The sequence below is a fragment of the Lepidochelys kempii genome, chromosome 7 (assembly GCF_965140285.1).
Source record: "Lepidochelys kempii isolate rLepKem1 chromosome 7, rLepKem1.hap1, whole genome shotgun sequence".
In the NCBI taxonomy this organism is placed as follows: domain Eukaryota; kingdom Metazoa; phylum Chordata; order Testudines; family Cheloniidae; genus Lepidochelys; species Lepidochelys kempii.
Genome location: NC_136386.1, coordinates 46311416 through 46330302, shown reverse-complemented (window position 1 = coordinate 46330302; position 18887 = coordinate 46311416). Strand labels below are relative to the sequence as shown.

General features: G+C 51.4%; 2 protein-coding genes across 3 annotated transcripts in view; both read right to left on the bottom strand.

The window, feature by feature from the left end:
• Window positions 1-18809, bottom strand: part of TEX264 (testis expressed 264, ER-phagy receptor) — a 130219-nt gene extending 111410 nt beyond the window's left edge. The window contains exons 1-3 of the mRNA XM_073352548.2: window positions 18665-18809; window positions 15027-15099; window positions 12965-13252 (exon numbers count right to left, since the gene is read on the bottom strand). Of these exons, the coding sequence (XP_073208649.2) occupies window positions 12965-13222 (258 nt within the window). The 5' untranslated portion in view covers window positions 13223-13252; window positions 15027-15099; window positions 18665-18809. The remainder of the gene's footprint in view (window positions 1-12964; window positions 13253-15026; window positions 15100-18664) is intronic.
• ACY1 (aminoacylase 1) overlaps window positions 1-18887 on the bottom strand; it is a 451002-nt gene that overhangs the window by 376014 nt on the left and 56101 nt on the right. The window contains exon 1 of one of the 2 annotated variants that reach the window (XM_073352546.2): window positions 2646-2650. The exons of the other annotated variant lie outside the window; for it this stretch is intronic. The gene's annotated coding sequence lies outside the window, so the exon portion shown is untranslated. Of the gene's footprint in view, window positions 1-2645; window positions 2651-18887 lie in introns of those variants that run through there. 2 annotated transcript variants of the gene reach the window in all.

The following is an 18887-nucleotide window of genomic DNA, read 5'->3' as shown; positions in this document are numbered from 1 at the left end:
AAGTCAGAACCACACACTGGGACCAGAGTCAGGCCAGGTCAGGATACCAGGGATCACAGGTAGGAGACAAACTGGAGATCAGAATCACGAGCCAGATGCCAGGAGTCACGCCGGCTCAGGATGCCAGGAAATCAAGCCAGAGCTGGAGCCGGAAACACAAGGCACAACAGTCCAGAGCAGGATGGAGCCCAGTTCAAACAGCTTCCTGTTCCATTCCTGCTGCTGGCTTACATAGGGCCAGCAGGCCAATCAGCTGCTCAGGGACTCTGCCAACAGGACCTCGGGGTGGAGCCTCAAACTGGGGCTGAGCTTCATGGGTCCCAGGCTAACAGGTGGAGGGTTGAGTGGGGCCACTCCCTGTTACCCCAGGCTTGAGACCTGAGGGTCATGACAGGCATAACAGTGCAACTATCATATCGTGAAGCAGTGGTGTGATCGAATATTTATTTTTTACTTCAGGTGTCAAAAACAAAAGCACACACACACACACACAAATTTACAGGTGCCTCACATTTAAACAATCGTACAATGACAGAAATCACTGCCCAGCAACATGAAGTGCTCCTATACAGGTTTCAGAGCAGCAGCTGTGTTAGTCTGTATCCGCAAAAAGAAAAGGAGTACTTGTGGCACCTTAGAGACTAACAAATTTATTTGAGCATAAGCTTTCGTGAGCTACAGCTCACTTCATCAGATGCATGCAATGGAAAATACAGTGGGGAGATTTTATATACACAGAGAACATGAAACAAACAATGGGCGTTACCATACACACTATAAGGAGAGTGGTCAGGTGAGTTATTACCAGCAGGAGAGAAAAAAAACCTTTTGTAGTGATAATCAAGGTGGGCCATTTCCAGGAGTTGACAAGAACGTCTGAGGAACAGCGCGGGGGGGGGGGGGGGAACAAACATGGGGAAATAGTTTTACTTTGTGTAATGACACATCCACTCCCAGTCTTTATTCAAGCCTAAATTAATGGTGTCCAGTTTGCAAATTAATTCCAATTCAGCAGTCTCTCGTTGGAGTCTGTTTTTGAAGTTTTTTTGTTGAAGAATTGACACTTTTAGGAGACCTAAAGCTTATGCTCAGATAAATTTGTTAGTCTCTAAGGTGCCACAATTACTCTTTTTCTTTTTGCTCCTATACAGTTACTGCTTCAACTCGGGCAGCCAGTCAAACAAACAGGTAACAAACTAATTCAGCCATGCAGTAAGTAATTGGCATAGGAAGTCGGTGAGGCCAAGAAATTACCAAGATTAAAAAAGGGATTGGACATGATTATGGGTAACAAGAAGAACCATAGTTGTTCTTATTATACATGAAAATTTGGGAAGGGATATTAAACCGCAGGCGTCAGGGGCTAAGCCGCACGTCTACACTAGAAACGCAAGTCGACCTATGTTAGGTAATTACTGTGGTGGTTGATGTCCACACTACCCTGCTTCTGTAGATGGTGCACGTCCTCACCAGGAGCACTTACACTGACTTAAGAAGGGCAGTGGCGGGAGGGGGCTGAGAGCCCAGGGGCAGCTGGGCTCCTGGCAGGGAGCTAAGTACAGAGCGGAGAGAGCCCGGCTCAGAATGGGGAGCCTGGGCAGAGAGCTGGGTTGAGAGTGGGACCCAGAGGGCAGTCAGGCTCTGAGCAGGGCGGCTGCAGGTCAACTGGAAGCGGGAAGCCCAGGGGCAGCCAGGCTTTAGCTGGAGCCCCTCCCCCTCCACAGTGACAGCCCAGCTTCTTGCCAATTTCACAGCTCCAGCATGGACCCGTGAAATTGACAAGAATGACAGTTAGCAGCCCACATAAGCAATGCAGTGTCTACACAGACACTGCATCGCCCTAACTACACTGACATAGGCCCTATGGAAGTGGAGGTATTATGTTGGTGTAGTAGGGCACTTAAATCAGTGGAAGCAAGGCTGTAGTGCGCACACTGACAACCAGGGTGACGTAAGCTGCCTTACATCAACCTAACTCTGTAGTGTAGAGCAGGCCTTAGACACCAGGATGAGACTAATGTGAGGACAGATTACCCCATCTGCTACTGCAGGGTTTTTACACCTTCCTCTGCGACACCTGGTGCTGGCCCCTATCAGAAACAGGACAGCAGGCTAGAAGGACCCTGGGTCTGATCCAGCCTGGAATGCCTATGTCTCCATGTTCCTTCTAAGCCTAAATAGCAAACCAATATTAACAGAGATCCAGAACGGCCATTCCCTCCCCTTCTAAAATCCTGCATGTCTGCACAAACGTCAAGTCACTGAACCAAGAAAACAAGTCGCAAGTTGTTCAGATGGGTGGATGTGTGAGTGCATGAAAATCAGGCTTTGGGGATTGGTGCCATGACTGCAGTGTCTGCGTTTGTCCTATACACTTGGGCAGTGCTCAGAGAATCATCTCATCCACCCATCAGGAGCCTGGGAAGGATCAGTCAGTCTCTGCTAGACATTCACTGGAGCTTTATCCAGACCACTCTGAAACACATCAAGCAACGGGGCCTCTCCCCTCTTCCTTGGGGAGACAATTCCACAGCCTAAGAGATCCCCAACCCTAGCAGGACGTTTTTCCTTCTGTTCACTCTTTAGTTAACATTCTCCCCTTCCTCCTAGTTACACCTTTTGGGACACCCCAAGCAACACCCCGCCCACTTTCTGGGTGTAGACACCCCCTCATTTAGGGACTGTCCTGATATCTCCTAAGCCCTGTGTGCACGAGGTAACTGACCCTTTGTTGCTGCCAAAGGTTGGGCCCAACACCTGGTGCTTAACCCACCCACACCCAGCAGGATTGCCTCCTTGGGGGTTGGGGAATCTAAACAGCTTAGAACAGAGTACTACTTTGGAGAGCTGGACTCCAGGGCCCTTTTCCCCCACAGCATGGCAGGTGCCACTGTCCTCCCTGCCCCCAGCTGCTCAGAGAGAGCGCATCCTCTGCCCACAGAGCCCCAGACAGGCAGCCAGCTATTTCCACTGTCTCATGACAAAGGCGTCTATTTCTGGCCACTGGCCACCATCAGAAACACTGGGCCAGCCCTGAACAGGAGCAGCCTCTATTACCAAGCAGTGGGTTCCTTCTGGGGAGGAGGCTCTGAATTACCCCAGAGGCAGGGAGGAGGGATGAGTGGGAACATAGGAAGGGGGCAGCAGGGTGGGGAAAGATCCCTTCTTTTCTGCAGTCCCAATTTGGAAAAGAATATTTCTGGAGGCTCCCCGGGGCCCCGGCGAGAGGCAGCACCCCCGAGGGGGACAGCTGATGTACTGGGGGCCGGTTGGTCCGGAACTACAGACACATCAGAGATGGATGGTGTCCCTGGAGCACATTTTTAGGCAAGGCCTCTCTCATCCTGCACTGCAAAGCCTGCCTCAGCAGTCAGCAACTGGGCACGTCCAGGGGACAAGGACCTGATCTGCACACAACAGGGCAACCTTTCGCTGGGCTGAAATGGGCACTTGAGATGGGGACTGGTTAGGAAGGTGTCATGGGGGTCCAAGGCTGTTCCTCAGCCCTCCCTGCAAGGCAGAATAGCTGGATCCACTGGCCCTGATCCACTTCCCCACTTTCAGAAGCCTGCCCCCCAGAGCCGTGCCACATGATCCGCAAGAGGTGTTCATCCCCTTGCACTGGCGCATCCCCGCCCATCAGCACCACATTGGTTCCACGGGCCCTGGGGAGCCTTGGCCCCAGGAAGGGGGTGGGGTAGATGTGCCCTGTAAGGCACGAACACAGGTGCCAGCTGAGAGCATGGCCCCAGTCATGCGCTCTCAACCTCTAGGAAGGGATCCAGTGAAACGCACTCCGTTTTATCAGCTGATATCAGCAGCCTTAGCCCCACCGGATTGTTTGATCACTAAGCACTGCCCAACGTACCAGGTACGTGGGGCCGGACAAACCTCCGCTGCTGCCCCCCCTACCAGGCACGCTCTCCGTGAAGTGATGACGTTCCAGACGTACCTGGTGCAGGGGTGGCACTGAGAAGCACATCTGGGCTGTTTGCTCTGCCGTGCTGGCTCCTGCTTGCCCTTCGGCTGTTGGCAGCGGGAACCTTGCTGCTTCCCAGTTCTAGCGCAGCTCGATGGAGCATGACTGAGAGATGCAGAGCTGGTTCTGTGTCAGGTACACATATGGCCCCCAGCTCCACAGCAGCCATCGCAGTGCCTCCTGATCCCAATGTCTTTGTCCTCACAACCCCCAACATACAAATGGGAAACTGAGGCATAGAGCAGCTATGACTTGCCCAAGGTCATCCAGGGACAGGAAAGGAGCAGGTCTCCCAGACTGGCTCTCTAACCACCAGGTCTCCTTACTCTTTAGGACTAAACCTTCCATTGCTGTTTCCCAAAGAGGTTTTCCAGTGGAATCCGATCTCAGCTGGGCTTTTATTTTAGTGTGAGCCAGGAGCACGCCCAGCTCCTTGCAGAGCTGGGAACCCAAACCCAGCACCCTGCTACTGCATGAGAACCAAGCATTTAGGCAGAAACTCCTACAGCTGATCAGGCAGGTAGTGCTGCGGCATACCTGAGCTGGCTTTGGGCTAGCAGCTGCCTCAGTTCCCTCCCCCTTGGGCTTCCCAATACCTTTGGCACAGGCTTTCTTTCATATGTTGAGTCACATCCCTTTTTGGGGCCAGGGTTTATTAGCAAAGGTCACAAGGAAACAAGAATTCCCCCAACCTTCCTAGCTGGCTCCCAACCCTCAGCAGCTGCCGAGCCCTGGGCCTGCTGAGGCGTTCTTCTGGCAGGCTTGTTCTCCCCACTCCAGCCTTCCTCACTGGATCCAGCTCCATGCAGGCTGTCCCCCAGCCGCACCTGGGAGCTAAGGCACATCTCTTGCTGTAGAGCAGCTCATAAAGCCCTCCAGTTCCTCCGAGTCCTCCCTGCTCTGCATCATGCAGCACCTCCCAGGGTTTCCTATCTGGAATCTGCCTTCCACTACAGCCTTCTCTCATCTCCAATCTGAAGGTGGATTTTAGCTACATGACCTGCCTCTGCTCATTCCCTCCACCTGGGGAGATGATTAAAGGGTATCACCTGTGGAGCAGGACACATCTCCCCTTAAAGGGCCAGTCACTCTGTGACAGGACCCAGCTCCCCTTTGACTTCAACATGGGGGTTTCCAGGATTGAGCCCAACCCCTCAGTAAATAATAAACCTTCTTTTACACAAGTATTGCTACGAAAAGAGGGACAAGAGAGGATCAAACCCAAGCAACGCTGGCAGGAGCACGCAGAACATATTGCAGAGTTTTCTCTATGGTGGCAGCTTCAGGACACAGCTGACAATGGTGCTGAGGATGCACAATGGAATGGCATTTGGAGCGTGGCAGGCTAAGAAACAGCCAAAGGCAAGCAGAACTGTCTCAGGGCCTCCCCTTTCTGATCAGGGCCGTCTTCCAAGAACACTGCCTGCATACCCACCCTGTGCACTAACACGGAGAGAGACCGGACTACAGCCAGGGGCATGCTCGTTCCTTAGCAAGCTGCTGACGCTCACCTCCAATGGGCTCAACGCGCCAGTCTCCATCACCCACGCACCTGCTTTCCCTCGTGCTGCCCCACATGCTCAGGGGGCACTCACCATAAACATTTGTAAAGCCCCTTCTTTGTTCCACTTCAAAACCCTCCTGAACGCTCTCCTTTGCCCATGTAAAACTGGACCCTGGCTGGGCTGCTGGTGTGCTGAGACCACAGCCTATCACACAGACCAATGTTGGTTCACTGTTTCCATGTCCTCCCCCCTTGTCTGTACCCATCGGTTGTCTCTTGCCTTCTACTCAGATTCTCAACCCCTTGTGGCAGGGACCATCTTGCTGTGCTGTGTTTGTCCAGTGCCTGACACAATGGGGTCCTGGTCCATGCCTAGGGATCCTAGCGGCTAGCGTAATACAAATAACAATAACTATAACAGTCCAGAGAGGAGGGTTTCAGCACCCAGTGGAATGAGGGACAGGAGCTCTGTAACTGCCCCCAGCTCCCTCCAATTGAAGTTCAGCACTAAGGCCAATTCTGGCCCTCTCCTTTGTTTCTACAGCACCTTCCCTCCAAGGACCTCCAAAGGTCTCACAGCCTGTCCTTCCTCGACAAGCCCAAAAAATCAGCTTAGACTCACGTAGGAGCAACCTCGCTTATTCCCGCCTTGGCCAGGGGAACCCATCCCAGAGGAACGATACCACGGTGAGGAGCAACAGACAGAGAGTGTCTTAGAACCAGCGCTTGGCAATTCGGTCTTTGCTCAGAAGCGGGGCTACTTGAATGAAAACAGCCACCAAGTGAAATGTACAAAGCTGTCTTTATCCCACAGCACCCCCTACGATTGGAGCTGCTTTGATGTGCTCCAACAGGAAGATCAGCATGTCTTCTTAAAACAAGGCTTGGTGGCCCATGCTGCATTCTAGTCCCACTGTTCTAAGACCATGACCGCACTCTCCTTTGTTCATAAGGAATAAGTGGGGATTAGAAGTCCATGCAAGCACTCATTGTTCTGGAGATTTTCAGGTTTCCCCAACAGCCAGAGTCCTGCTGGCAAACAGGGACCAGGGGGAGGTGATGGGTCTGCTTCCAGCAGCCCTTCCAGCTGCTGTTTAGAATTCTAGAAAAAAGAAATGGCTTGGGGGTGGCACCTGCCGGGCTCCCAGCCAAGTCTCTGCTGATCTGTAAACTGGGAAAAGCCAGAGGGGATTGGGCCTGACATTTTCCCAGCTGGATGGCAGTGGCAGAAGTCTCTCAGTGAAGCACACAAGAGGCCCATGCCCAGGCTGGATGGAGAGAAGCCTCAGAGCTTGGCCTCTCCAACTAACCCATTACAATCAGCTAGGCCCACAGGCAGGAGAGACCTACGCCACCTGAGTCCAGCCTCTTCAGAGTAAAACTCAGACAGATCTCCCATCCCCTACCTGGGCTCTGCTCAGCTTCCCTCCTGCTCCAGTGTCCCACAGGCCGCAGACCTCCCTTCCTTCCTGCTGCCTCTGCGCCCAAGCCTGGCTGCTTTGGAAACAACGGGGAAGGGTGATGGAGCCTCACTGCAGGTGTTAGAGTGGGGTGGAGAAGGGTAGTAAATGGCAGTATTCTACTCGATCTTCACCCACAGCCGCAGACTAGGTTGGTGTTTCTGCTAAAATAATTAGCAATGGAATAGGTCCCTTTCACTTGCCATCAATAGACTTCAGAGTCAACTCCCCCTCAGATGGATGGGGGCAGCTCACGCCAGCGGAAGGATCAGATATTGAAGTACCTGCACAAAATCCAGGTAATTTTACAGATAGGATTGAAGGGTGGCTGTGAGGAAAACAGTCTTTCCCCAGCCAATGCCAGCTGTTTGACCGAGTGACAGTCTAGACTGTAGCCATTCCACTGCCACAGCTACAGCCATGTGCTTTGCCAGTACCTGGGCGCTCTTTGTGCCCTCAGCGAGGGTTTAGCACTGCAGATCCACAGAGTGATGGATTTCCTCACTATTCGTCTGTACTGCCCCCTGCCAGCCACCCACACCCCTCCATTCTGAGCGCCCCCTGCCAGCCACCCGCATCCCTCCATTCCATGCGCCCCCCCATGCCGCCCACCCCCCTCCATTCCGTGTGCCCCCCCATGCCGCCCACACCCCTCCATTCCGTGCGCCCCCCCGTGCCGCCCACACCCCTCCATTCCGCGCGCTCCCATGCCCCTCCATTGCAAGCACCCCCTGCCAGCCACCCGCACCCCTCCATTCCGAGCGCCCCGTGCCCCTCCATTCCAAGCATACCTGTACCACCTGCATCCCTCCATTCCAAGTGCCCCGTGCCACCCACACCCCTCCATGCCAAGCGTCCCCATGCCACCCACACCTCTTCCTAGCAACCACACACATGCACCCCATCACCTTTCCTAGCAACCACACACACACCCTGTCACCTCTTCCTAGCAACCATGGGCACACACACAGACAGTGGAGACCATTTCTGTCTCCCTGAGCCATTCCTCATCTCACTCAAGCACCGTTATTTTCAGGACAATCATACCGCAAATCAGTCTATTTTCCACCTAGATCCCCCTCTTTCTACTGGGGCAGCTTCACGTCCCAACTGCAACACCCTGTTCAAAACCAGTTTCCTTATCCCGTGGGAGAGGGCAAGCAGCTGCCTTTCATCTACAGCCCGGGCACTGGTGAAGGAGTTCGTTCATGCAGGTTGATGCCATGGGGAGTTTTTTGATCATGCTGCAATAGCTTGGCCTGACTTGTCTTTGAAAGTCTGCTGGCAGGCATCTCGGGTGCTGTGCTCCCATCAAGCACTGCACTGTACCTGGCAATGGACCAGGTCTCCCCAGCAGGCTGTTATCCAGTAGCTGGAACAGAGGACTGCGAGTCGGGAGTGCCCGGTTCTATTCCTAGCTCTGCCATTGACTCACTGTGTGATTTTGGACAAATCACGTTGCCCCTCTCTGTCTCAGTTTCCCCTTCAGTAAAACAAGGATCCCACCCCCCCGTTTCACATGGGTGCTTTGATGCACTGTTTGTGTACAACTTGAGTGTTTGAAGGTGTTTGGATGGACGATGCTGTAGAAGTGCAAAGTATTATTAATGATCATATCATACAACACCAGGCACAACAGGGCCCTGATTCTGCCTGGGGCCTCTGGGCACTACACCAATATAAATCATAATTCCCACAAGCACAACAAGCAGCACTGAAATCAAAGGGGGGTTGTGGTGCTCAGCCCTGCCCAGAATCACGTCCTGAGCGTCAATGAATGGTGCCAGATGGACAGCGCTGGAGACCAAGGTCTCCCTGTTATTACTCAGCACCCAAAGCACTTGGCATTGCTGCTGGCGATGCCCCATGGGGACACCTCAGACCAAGAAGGAAAACTGATGTGGAGAGGTGGGAGCTCAACCAGCTCACAGAAATGGGGGAAGATCCTCCTAAAGGCCACCCAATGTACATGCCCCACATCCCCCCAGCAGAAGCAGCACTAAGAAGCCAACGTGTTGGGTGGAGCTCTGGGCTCAGTGGGTGGCTGAGCTCAGTCCTTCCAGATCAACAAGGAGACTGGAGAATCGCTCCTCGCTGGGATTAGTTATCCAAGAGCTCTGCTGTGAGTGCACCCCAGAGCCCCTGCATTCCTCTTCCCCCTGGAGAGCCAGCTCACCTTTGTGAAGCATGAGGGGTGCCTTCCCTTTTCCCCAGCTAGGGCACTGCTGGACAAGTGGAGAATGATCTGACATGGCCAGAGCCAAACAGATTCCAAAGCAGTAACGGAGACTGGACCTAGGGACCCTGCAATGCAGCCACCTCTGGGATGGAACAGGGCACCAACCAAGATGATACTGCAACTCATCGAAGCTGGAGGGGGAATTTATGGAAGCAGAATGTCAGCTTACCCAAGGGCAATAAATCCTGTTTGAACCTGGGGTGTAAAACAGAGGTCTGCAAATGTGATGATGCCAGCTGGCAGGGATGGGGCAGAACTGGGTGAACGAGGGACTAGCCAGTGGAACTGTGTTTGCAGAAAGCAGCTTTCAAAGGCACCTTTACAAAACTTTCCTAACAAGACATGTTGAGTGCTACGTGCAGACCACAAGGGGGGAGGAGGAGGAAGGATGTGTGCAGACCATGGAGGGCTGGGGAGGTGAGACTTGTGCAGACATGACCAGAGCAGCCCTGTTGAATGAATGTTTCACAGATGCTCAGAAGCTCTTTCCTGGCAAACTCCAGCTAAACAATGGCTCAATGTAAAGTCCAACGACATTTTGCTGCTTCTTATCCTTAATACACATTGAGATTCCATGTGATTGCAGTAAAAGAGGAGCAGTCTGAGCTAAGCACCTTTCCCGGCGCTGCTCTCCCTGGGTATCTGTGGCATGGCGGATGGAATTGTCCCAGCAGTGGTGCAGGTACCATGGCTCAGAACATCTCTTACCAATGTGGTATTATCACCTGCCCCAGTGTAACCAACAACGTCGGCAGGAGAGATTCAGGGTTACCACTATGCTGCCCAGACTGCCTGTAAAGTCTGCTTTGGCTATTCATGGTGACAGGCTGCAGAGTAGCAGCCGTGTTAGTCTGTATCAGCAAAAAGAATGAGGAGGACTTGTGGCACCTTAGAGACTAACAAATTTATTAGTCTCTAAGGTGCTACAAGTACTCCTCATTCTTTTGGCTGTTTAGTAGGTGGAGCTCTCTGCCCCTGGTGTTAACGCTGGCCCCCTGGCCCAGCATGAGGCTGGGGGGGAGCCATATATTTCCCTTAGGTCCTGACCATTTATAGTCACTAAGGCCCTTGTGGCACTGTTTGAAAAAGGAGGGCTTGTTTGCCCCAAGTCCTGGCCCAATTCCATACAGTGTCCTTCTTCGTCTCCTGTACTAAACTGCTGTGTAGCGTTGCTGGGCACTGTTAAAAAGCTGCCACGTTCCACCACAGAGGTGGCTGAAGCAGGATCCGAGACATTAAATAACCCCACTAAAAGAAATTAAACTGATTCCAAAGATGTCTCCCCAGGAGGCAGCCAGGGAGCCAGCAGGCAGATAATGGGGGGAAACAAGAGGACCCCCAGTATGCCAAGAGAGCAGGGGTTTCTCAACAGCTCCTAGCACATCCATGCTGCTGACCCCAGAGACTGATCCAGAGTCTGTTTCCCTTCCCTGCCCAGACTGAAAGCTGCCAGATATACACTTCGCTGTTTAAAGAGGAACGGCCATGCTGGAGGCGCCTTCCATAGGAAATTTCTCCCAAGAGCAAGCTCCGTGGCTAGTACTTGTGCCTGCTCCCATGGCTGTTACTAAAGAGATTCATGTTGGAATAAGGGGTTCATCCTCCCAACAGCTCCTGCTGTGATATTACAACCCTCTAGTTCCTGATGTCATGGGGCGTTGACATGGGAACAAGGACAACGTCAACAATCCCCAACTGCAGAGTTAAGTCGGGGAAGCACAGGGCTGACAGCTGCAGCGAGAAGGGGGAGAGGAAGGGCTGCAAACCTGAAGGCTGATCAACTGGGAAGAGTGGCCCTGTACTGAAAGTCCTGATTTTCCTGCTACCACTTGTGGAATATTCATTCCCCATAACTCAAGAGGTGCAACTTGTGAATGTGGGCCTGACTCAAGAGCAGACGCTCGGCACCTCGGAACTCAGGGAGGGGAGATTATCCACAAACAGCCGATTAATGTCCAGTAGTCAGTGATGGGCCAAAACGACGACAAAGCTTTCCAGCAGCATTTACAATCTGGGAAGAGTCCTTCTGTCACAGCGCAGGGCAGTCAGCCACTCAGATCCTCTGCCAGCACCAAATGTGCCACCACTCTATCCCAGCCCAATCTTGTACCCACTTGGAGTCCCTCTCTCTCTCAGCCCAACTGTGCCACACTTTACAGGTGGCAGAAACAACCACCAATGCACACCCCCTGCCATGTTGGCATAAAGCTGGCATACGGGGTCTTCATCAGCACCCATTTCTGCTCCCATCCTGGAGGCATGGAGAGGGAAGTGGCAAGTTTGGGGCAGGAGTCTACTGCATTGTGGCTATTCTCTGCTTCCCACAGCCTGCATGGAGCTACAGGACAATGAGAGTAAAGGGGCCAGGCAAGGGGCAGATATGGGGACTGCTAGAGCGGCTTAGGGCCACCAAGTTGACTCCACGACAAGTGCTGTTAAACGCACAAACTGAACAAACGGGTGCACCCAGAGGCTCTTTTCCTCCCATTTCCTCCAGCAGCAGTGGCTGCAGGGGACCCTGGTAATGCTGGATGGTAGAATGTTTGCAAACAGAAGTGTGAGGTGTAAGTGGATGACGTCCCCTTAACAGGAGAGGAATGTTGACAGTCAGGCTGAGCAACACATTACGCTTGTCTAAAGGCACCACCAGCCAACAATAAAACAGGGGTAGGCCTCGTACATTCAAGGCAGCTTCCTGCACCACAAGACCAGTCGCCCAAGCTCAGCAGGGACCAGAAAAGCCAAGCAGGAGCTATCAGTCTAAGCTCTAAGTCCAACAGCCCAAACTCCCCAGCACACACACACAGAGCTGCTGGCAGGTCTCGCCCAGGATTCTTGACAGGTCACATTGGGTGTTGCTGAATCACTTGTGAGACTGCGTGTCTATCATGGGCAGATGCCATTTAACAAGTCAGTCACTCATCCTACTTATCCCCCTGGGAATTAAGACTCAGGTTGGTTTACTGGCCATCTGGACTAGGTCGATCTCAGAATCTAAGGTACTAACCTGCTGCCTAGCATCCATTAGACAGTGATCTTCTCCCCACCACCTGAAGAGTTTGAGCCAGAGGGAACCATTTTATTCTACAGGGAAGCCCGTATTAGGCTTAGGATCTCATCAGGACTCACCATCTGATCTTGCAATTAGCAAGCACCAGCAGAAAAGTGCAGACTGAAAGTCTCAAGCACTTCTGGGGATATAAATCTCTTCAAACCTCACCTTGCAAGCCAGAGGTGGGGTAGGTAAGCGAAGGCTCAGAAACCACGCATAGGCAAGCATGTAGTGGGAGGAAGAGACAATTTGCTTTTAACCACAGAGAATATCAAACAGCGGCCCAGAAGAGAAGGCTGCGCTTCCATCTACAGGGAGACCTGGCATCCAATGCTTTACTCCCATGGTTTAGTACACCAGCTCCACTCCATAGAGCATTATAGGGGTGTTCTACCCAGCAGGGGTCATATGGAGATCTAATTTCTGCTCCCCCACTGAAACCGAACTCCTCAACACTTGCAATTGGTCCTCCTCAGACTCCTGTCCCTACAGTGCCTTCCTTTGAAACTCCATGAGACCTAGCCCAGAGGATTATAGAACTCATCTATTGGGATGCCTAAAACTAGCCTGAGATCTCCAGCAGCTTGGGGTCTCTCTGCCATATACAGACTTGAGGCCCATATTTCAGAACTCCGCCCAGTTCCCACAGCTGTATGCCCATCCTGGAGGAGTATTAGCAGCATGGCTTCCAGGCCTGGCCAGCTCCAGAGAGCTCCCATCTGGTTCTTACCGTGTGAGGGTTGTCGTAGTAGACGCCGATGCAGCAGAGCTTTGGAGAGATGCTGCAGCTCTCCATGAAGAGCTTGCCACACTCGCTGTAGGGCCCCACTTTGGACTTGTATGCCAGGGTGATGTTGCAGATGGGGGGCGAGCCAGTACTCACGACCACCTCCGAGAAGAGCCCCGAATAGATGGCAAAGCCAAAGAGAGTCAGCAGCAGGAGTACAAGCAATGCCCCAATCAGTCCAAGGAGCACCCAGTCCGCCATGGCCCCGGTGCCTCAAACTCCCCTCACAAACTAAAGAGGAGAAAGTGGAGAGTTAAGCCAACCTTAGGAGACAGCGGTCTGCTTCAAAGCTACTTTCCAGCAACATCAGCCACCCTCCTCTTCCAATTCCTCTGCTTTCCACACAGCTGATGAATGCAACTAAGGCCAGCTCAGAAGCACTCAAAAAATTAACCCCACACCCTGCTGACCATTCAGTTTTTGTAACCACATGCAAACTGTGCCACCTGAATGCCTCTTGGGAATTAAGAGGTTAAACGGCCAGGGCATTGGAAGACATTGTTTGTTATCACCCAGTTACCAGAAGAGCACTGGTGCTCCACCCCCTTTCCTGAGATGTAACCAGGCGAGATCAACATCTAACAAGGCTGGGAATCCAGGACACTGGAGGATTTATTTATGGTACAATGGACAAGGCAGAAGGTTAAGGACTAAAATGTAAGAGATCATTTGTTTCTCATCTCGCCTATTGGCGAAGAGCTTTGTGGGAAGAGGCCCACTTTTTTTTCTTTGTAACCCACAAATAATCACAGGTTTCAGAGTTACATCCATGTTAGTCTGTATTCGCAAAAAGAAAAGGAGTACTTGTGGCACCTTAGAGACTTACCAATTTATTTGAGCATAAGCTTTCGTGTATGCATCCGATGAAGTGAGCTGTAGCTCACGAAAGCTTATGCTCAAATAAATTGGTTAGTCTCTAAGGTGCTACAAGTACTCCTTTTCTTTTCACAAATAATCAGTTATCTTTAATGTTTAACTCCATCCTGATGATGGCTATTGTGAACTACACACAATGGACAATGCTACCCTGTTTCTGACCTAGGCTTGATTCTCAATTCACACCATCTTCCTTGATGCCATAAATGTGAAGACCCAACCAGTCTGAGATTGGTATGTGTTGATGACAGGTATCTATACTAGCATCTGGAAGGGAATAGCCTTTATGTGCAGGAGGGATAAGAGGGAATTCTGAGTAATCATGATACATCTTAAGCTACTCAGATGGAGGTGGAGGTGACCCAATCCAAATAACTCAGGTAGAATTCTGGGGTTCCAGTTCTTGTCTCTGCCAGCAGAGGCCCACTTCTTAAAGAGGGCTGGAGTATGATCAACGTGACTTTAAACTGTGCTTCACACCCCTCCCAAAACCAGATCACTCTAACCATACCACAGCCAGAAGTGAAAGGCACAATGTAAACATCCTCATATGTTAAAGAGGCACTGTCAAGGTAGAACTGCTTTATTTCTTCACCTGATTTTTAAATCTGAAAGAGCTTTTAAAATGGTGACGGACTTTCCACCATTTGTGCTGTTCGCTTTCTGCCTTCTCTTCACTTCAGAGCAATGAAACTAGTGTGGTGAATTTTGCTGGCTGGTTTTCATACACAAGCAGGCTACTGTTATGTTTAGCTTTCCAATAATCTAGGGGGAAAGTTTCAATCAAATACACTAAAGAAAAGTTTGATTTTATTTTCCCCAAAACCCCATATCTATGCTCATGGGGTTTTGAACAGAAACTAAATTTGGGACCCAAGTTAAAATTCAGCAGCACCCCTTTAACTACATTGGACAAATTTACTTTCTCTGAAAAAACAATTCCATCTTGGCCATTTCTTTATTCAGCCTCACATTGACCACAAATCCTGCTGCTATCCTCATCAATGCAAGCACAGCCAAGACCAAACACTTCAAAGTCAGCCAGATCCATCCCTGGTCTAACTCCACTCACTGCAGGGGGATTAGACTGGGGTGAATTTGACGCACTGTGTCTTATGTTCCTACTCACCTGAAAGTCAGAAGGCTAGAGCCTAGCAACAGCTCATGGTCTCTGCTAGAGTCCTGATCAAGGATCCACGTTCCTAAAACAGGAGGGAGATAGTATCGTTATTTCCTTTATTAATAACTGCAGCATGAAAACCACCCCCCCACACACACATACACACTTTAGAAATAAACAGCCACCCCAACCACTTTACACGTGGGTTGTTGTGCTCCCTTTTGGAGAGGAATCAGGATCGCTGATTCCAAACAATGACTCCCAACCCCCCCGCCCGCTTGAGATGAATGCCATGTCCCCTTAGTTTGGGATTGTTTAGCCACATCAGAGCTGTCTGAGGAACTCCATTCAGAATAAGATCACCTTGGAAAGCTGCACATCTCCCTTCAGGATTGGAGAGGAATTTAAAAAGAAAGATTCAGAGATTTCTTTCCAAAATCTAAGATCAAACATTTCATGACAAGAAAGGCCAGATGGCATGGCTTGAGCTAGCAATAGCACAGAGGGGTGTGATGAAGGGGGGGATTTTCTTGTTTTTTGCTTGTTTTTTCCAATGGTTTGCATGCAGAGGGGATGGGACTCAGTTTACCTGGTTGTTACTGGTTTAAAGAGGTGATGGGAGAGGGAGTTTGTTGTTACAGAGGACCAGCGATGGAAATTGGGACCCCAGCCAATGTCCTGGAGAATGGATACCCCAGCAACTGGTGACCTGAAGGCCTAGTTCAGGATCCACAGCCAGTTCCGGACAGTGGGAGAACAATGGGCTGTAAAGAGAGGACCCCGGTGACCTGACCAGGCGGTTCCAGCCAGAGGGGGCCAGAGGACAGAAGAGAGAAGAGGAGGCCCTGTTTACCTGGATAGAAGACAATGGACACAGGCAGGGGCCCTGTGATATCAGATGCCCAGCTGGGAAGCAGGGGGGCTCTGGGCTGGAGAGACAGAGCAGGCAGAGCCCACCTGGATGCAGGGGAGACTCAGATGTACTGTGCTGAGGGAGGCCAGGCCTGAGGGCCCTGAGAGTTTCGTATGCTGTGTTCAGACACTCAATAAACCCTCCTGTTTTATGCTGGCTGAGAGTCACTCCAGTCTAGAGAACAGGGTTGTATTATTCCCTCTGGTAGTGGAGGCCATGGGGGTCCAGAGCGAGTGGACTCCCTGAGGGGGCCCACAGCGAGAAACAGTCATGTGCAGTTCCAGGAGGTGGAGGGGCTTAACCCCCGAGAACGGCTGTCTCACTGAAAGGGGTTCCCCCCAGGGACTGCATGGGGCTAAGAGTGAGCACGACCTGTGAGTCCATGACAAGGGGTGCTCTGCAAACCTTCCCAGCTCCACCAATGCATCTCAAGATATGTCCACTCTGCAGCTGGGAGCGTGCCTCCCAGTGCAGGGGACAGATTCATGCTAACTCTGCTCCAGATAAAAATAGCAACATGGCTAGGTAGCATAGGCAGCGGCTCAAGCTAGCCACCTGACAACAAGCCTGCTCAGACCTCCTGGGTACATACTTGGGCAGCGAGCAAAGGGGCAAAACTTCAGCCAAATTCTGCTATCAATTAAATCTGGGGCAAATCTGCAGGAACTCCATTGAAATCAATATTTTATTAAGATGATGTTAAAATAAAAAGAAAACCATACAGAGTTTAAGCAAAAAGAAAAGGAGTACTTGTGGCACCTTAGAGACTAACAAATTTATTTGAGCATAAGCCTTCGTGAGCTACAGCTCACTTCAACCATAGAAGTTTCTGGTTATCAGGGAATAATGTACAGATTATCAAGGGATGCAAAGTTCGGTTTAGGATCTGATGGCATAAAGAATACATAATCTGCAATATCCCCAATTGAGGGTAGAAGGTTAACGGGTCAAAGTACAGACATTGAGATATGAGGGTATGTTGTTCATATAATGGCTATGTTCAGGCGTTACTCTGGATTTACCCTCAGGTAACAGGATGCAGAATTTGGTCCTATGTTTTTGTTTGTTTCTAAAGCTTACTCAATACAAATGTTAGTAATCAAATCACACCGATTATACCACACCCACACACATAAGCCTCACACAAAAGAAAAAGAAGAAAGGAAGCTTGCCACACAGAACAATTGAGACAGGGCTACAATCTGTGCGTGTCAAAAATTAGGAAGAGGAAAGTGAACCAAGCCCCCAGGCAGTTAACCAGCTCATCCACTGCACAGAGGTTACTGACGAGCCCAGAAACTGGAATCTGTTATCAAATCCCATTCACCCCCTTCTCTACTCATACAGCTGTTCAGTTTCTCCCAAGTTCCCAAACTGTCTTGTTTACTTCAGTTGTGTTCTGCTTCCTGGTTCACGTGTACCAGCCTGATGAGGTCACAGTGCTCGTGCACAGTCTGGGAAGCCAACAAGCATTTTTCCTTCCATTCCTTAAAGAGCCACTGATGCTCTATGGAAAACTTTGGAACACATACACTTTGGCAGCAATTCTGCCTGGGTGTCAATGTTTTATCCAGCAGGAAAGGGGAAGGCAGTTGGGGACTGTTTCTAGGATTCCAGGGATCATACAGCTTCTCTGCTCCTTTCAGAGTTTGCCCACTCCAGATTCTTATTCCGTACCTGAGTAGTAATCTCCTGTGACAACTGTTCAGCTAATTGTAATGACACAAACAGAGGATTATGGCTTCAGGTAAGGACTAAGCAACTGGAGTGGAATGAGCCCTTGGGCCCTGATGCCACTGGGATCCAATACTGATTTCAAATCAGGGCAAATCACGTTTGTTGCCAGCCTGCTTTTCCTGACTAGCGTGGACTGGAATTTTTAATTCAAATGAGGTCCAAGCTCATTACAGACTCTTGGGCCTTTGCTTAAATTGGTAAATGTTGGTTATTGTCAATTTTTGCTTCCATTCAAAGATTGATAAAGAAACACCTGTGTTCACAGCTAGAGAAAATGTGGGTTTTTTTAATTTTAAATACTGTTTGGGTTCTCCTGAAAGTTGCACTGTAAGGAATCTCCCACACCCAGATACCATGGTGATGGGTGTTAGAGAAAAAACATAGAGGAGAGCCCAGGGCATGGGGAGGGGGAGATTTGGGGGGGATGATCAATGCGGGAGGGGACACTGGTCACCCTCAGAAGAACTTTGGCATACTAAGTGTTTGGCTGTTCCTCAAAGATTTTCTCCTCCTCAAACAAAAGAGATGCAGAAATCTTTGAGGCTAGTCAAACACCTGGCCCAGCAAGACTTGCCCCACAGCGAGTCCCCTTCCTGGCACACCGCATGCCACTCCGCCAGAGACCCTGCTGACCCATGGACTCGAACCCTCCTCCTTGGGAAACACTGCTGAAACTCCGGGATTGCCCAGCGCATGTCAGCCTCACGAAAGCTCATGCTCAAATAAATGTGTTCGTCTCTAAGGTGCCCCAAGTCCTCCTTTTCTTTTTCCACCCCACACGGGGATCCACGGCAGGCTGGTCTACAAGGGTTTACAAGCTCTGAGTAAAAAGAAAAGGAGGACTTGGGCCACCTTAGAGACGAACAAATGTATCAGTCTCCTCCCGAGGGCCAGTCTCCCCCTGCACCCCCGCTCGGGGATCCCCTGAGTGCCCGTTTCTCCCCCCGGGATTTGCCAGGCCCGTCTCCCCTTGGGGTCAGTCCCGCGCCCAACTCACCCCGCGGCGGTGGCAGCAGGGCGGGGGCCGTGCGCTCCTGGCTCAGTCTCGGGCGCTGCTGAGGCGGCGCTCGGGGGCGCGCCCGGGCGGGCAGGCGGCGAGACGCTCCCCCGCTTCACCACCACCCCCACACAGGCGCGCGGGCCCCGGCGGGACGGAGCGTGCGCGGGCACGGCCTGGCTGCGGGCGGGCGGGCGGGCGCCGCGCTGGGCGTGGCGCTGCC